We start from the raw sequence: 3,238 nt of genomic DNA, 5'->3' as shown, positions 1-3,238 counted from the left end.
GGAATCACGGTGACAGCATCAAGTGTTGAAATTCGTAAAGCAACCTTTCACTCTCTTAACACTTTACTTCTGTAATATCTAGGGACGGGTATCGTTAAGTCTTTTAACAGTACTACTACTCTTAAAAAAATCTGTGTGCATGCAGCTGCAGCTTCTGTTAGGCCCCGCCCCCCCCACTCAGAGAGAGGGGGGCGAGTTAGGCCCTGCCCCCTGCACACAGAGAGAGGGGGGAGAGTTAGGCCCCGCCCCCCGCACACAGAGAGGGGGGAGAGTTAGGCCCCGCACACAGAGAGAGGGGGGAGAGTTAGGCCCCGCCCCCCGCACACAGAGAGAGGGGGGGGAGAGTTAGGCCACGCCCCCCGCACACAGAGAGAAGGGGGAGAGTTAGGCCCCGCCCCCGCACACAGAGAGAGGGGGGAGAGTTAGGCCCCGCCCCCCACACTCAGAGAGAGGGGGGAGAGTTAGGCCCCGCCCCCCGCACACAGAGAGACACAGGGAGATCGCTCTTCTGGGGTGAAGAGAGCGGAAATAATGATATTGCAAGTTATAAACGTAAGATGCATTTTGACAGACAAGACGGACACTTGGGGGAAAATACCCTGCATTTGAAATGTCCGATAGTCCACCATTAACACCTTAGTCTCGTCTCATCAACGAAAACAAAATATATATTTCTTCACAGTTTTTATTATCAATAATCTATTTTTAGCTCGTCATCGTCTCGTCTTTGTCATGTAAAAAAGTCGTTGACGAAATGAACACTGATCTGTATCACTTGCTTTTGTAAAAAAAAAAACTGTAAATTTCTTCATACATTTGTTAGGAATTGTATTCTCTTAAATAAAGTGGTTAAACCAATTTGACTTATTTCAGGAATTGCCGATCTGGAGTTACTGAAGACGGAAGCAGCAGAGAGAAAGTTTCCCGACAACGAACTCCTGCGTAAACTCAACACTGTCCTTAAAGACATCGAGCGTTGCCAGGAGACCAGCACTGACTTCCTCGTCAGTAACTCAAGCAGCAGGTCGGTAGATCGCTGCTTCACATGAACTCCAACTGTTTAATATCATGCTCTTACATTCCCCCCTCTCTTCTTCTCAGTGAGAGCAGGATGACGTTGGCAGAGCTGCAATCGTTGGTAGAGACGATGCAGAACCTGCCCTGTGTGATCAGCCAGCTGGAGCGAGTGCAGGTGAGAAGAGAAACATTTTTTGTAAACATTTTCACTGCATGTTGCGTATCACTTAATGGACATATTAAAAAAAAAATGCTGCAGACGCTTTTAATAATAATTTAAAAAAACGTCTGTACAACCCTACGGCTAGTTTGAATTGACAAAATGTGCTATATTAAAGTGTAAAGGTTGTACCCTTATTTAGTGAAGCTTTGTTCAATTTGTTGTGGTTTAAAAAAATAGAAATAATTCCAAACTTAAGAGAAATGAATACAAATTAATATTTAAGATAAAATAACAAATAAATGCACCAAAAATGATTTCAATGTTAAGATAAATAAATAAAGAGTAATGCTTCAGAACTTTGAATGTAATAAAAACAACTTTGAAATGTATATCCCTAAAACAACTTTGTATTTTTGTCCCATTTTAACTTTAAAAAATGTACTGTAAAAAGAGGTTTGAAGCTAAAACGGCTTTTAGATTTTAGACATACACTAAGGCACGTTTATTTTATTTATATTGTACGTTTAAATCATATTATAAGTCAATAAAAGAAAGTTTGAAAAATGACGTTCAAAGTTTCACCTTTTATTTAGTGCAGCAAAGTAACCTTTATACCGTTTGATCTTTAAGGCCGTCCTGCTGACGGTGGAGGATTTCCAGAGCCAGGCTCAGACTCTGGCCAGCGCCTGGAGGCGGGACTCCCCTCCAGAGGAGCTTCAGGCTCTGCTGGAGAGAGGAGCCACGCTGCCTGTCCTGGTCCCCGAGTGCGAGTCCCTGGAGGGCCTGAAGGAGCAGGGCGTGTGGCTGGAGGAGGTGAGGCGCACCCTGGGCACAGAGGGCGGGGAGAGGCAGGAGGTGATGCTGGACGCCTTGAGGACCCTGATGGAGGCGGGCTGCAACGTGCCACAAAGCGTTTCTGTGGAGACGGCCATGGCGGAGCTGCAGGAGCTGCTCACCATCGCAGAGCGCTGGGAGGAGAAGGCTCAGATCTGCCTGGAGCAAAGGTGAGGGGGACCTTTAGTGGAGACACGTCAACATGTCTCCCCTCTTCCTCATGTCTCTTCTACATCAACATGTGTCCCCTCTTCTTCATGTCTCTTCTACATCAACATGTGTCCCCTCTTCTTCATGTCTCTTCTACATCAGCATGTGTCCCCTCTTCTTCATTTCTCTTCTACATCAACATGTGCCCCCTCTTCTCCATGTCTCTTCTACATCAACATGTGTCCCCTCTTCTCCATGTCTCTTCTACATCAACATGTGTCCCCTCTTCTCCATGTCTCTTCTACATCAACATGTGTCCCCTCTTCTTCATGTCTCTTCTACATCAACATGTGTCCCCTCTTCTTCATGTCTCTTCTACATCAACATGTGTCCCCTCTTCTTCATGTCTCTTCTACATCAACATGTGTCCCCTCTTCTTCATGTCTCTTCTACATCAACATGTGTCCCCTCTTCTTCATGTCTCTTCTACATCAACATGTGTCCCCTCTTCGTCATGTCTTTTCTACATCAACATGTGTCCCCTCTTCTTCATGTCTCTTCTACATCAACATGTGTCCCCTCTTCTTCATGTCTCTTCTACATCAACATGTGTCCCCTCTTCTTCATGTCTCTTCTACATCAACATGTGTCCCCTCTTCTTCATGTCTCTTCTACATCAACATGTGTCCCCTCTTCTTCATGTCTCTTCTACATCAACATGTGTCCCCTCTTCTCCATGTCTCTTCTACATCAACATGTGTCCCCTCTTCTCCATGTCTCTTCTACATCAACATGTGTCCCCTCTTCTTCATGTCTCTTCTACATCAACATGTGTCCCCTCTTCTTCATGTCTCTTCTACATCAACATGTGTCCCCTCTTCTTCATGTCTCTTCTACATCAACATGTGTCCCCTCTTCTCCATGTCTCTTCTACATCAACATGTGTCCCCTCTTCTTCATGTCTCTTCTACATCAACATGTGTCCCCTCTTCTTCATGTCTTTTCTACATCAACATGTGTCCCCTCTGTGGAAAGAGACTCTGAAAGTTTCAGGAACAAAGATTCTCTCTCTTT

General features: G+C 45.2%; 1 protein-coding gene across 1 annotated transcript; it reads left to right on the top strand.

Annotated features, from left to right (window-relative positions):
• Positions 1-852: 852 nt before the first annotated feature.
• On the top strand, positions 853-2,184 carry LOC104943930 (lysine-specific demethylase 5C-like; the record flags this gene model as incomplete). Its single annotated transcript, XM_010769399.1, has 3 exons — positions 853-1,024; positions 1,102-1,192; positions 1,811-2,184. Coding segments are annotated over exons 2-3 (455 nt in total), but the record flags the coding sequence as incomplete, so codon positions are not given.
• Positions 2,185-3,238: the final 1,054 nt, after the last annotated feature.

The sequence above is a fragment of the Notothenia coriiceps genome, unplaced genomic scaffold (genome assembly GCF_000735185.1).
Source record: "Notothenia coriiceps isolate Sejong01 unplaced genomic scaffold, NC01 NC01_scaffold00007195, whole genome shotgun sequence".
Classification (NCBI taxonomy): Eukaryota; Metazoa; Chordata; class Actinopteri; order Perciformes; family Nototheniidae; genus Notothenia; species Notothenia coriiceps.
This window is presented reverse-complemented; position numbering and strand designations above follow the sequence as displayed.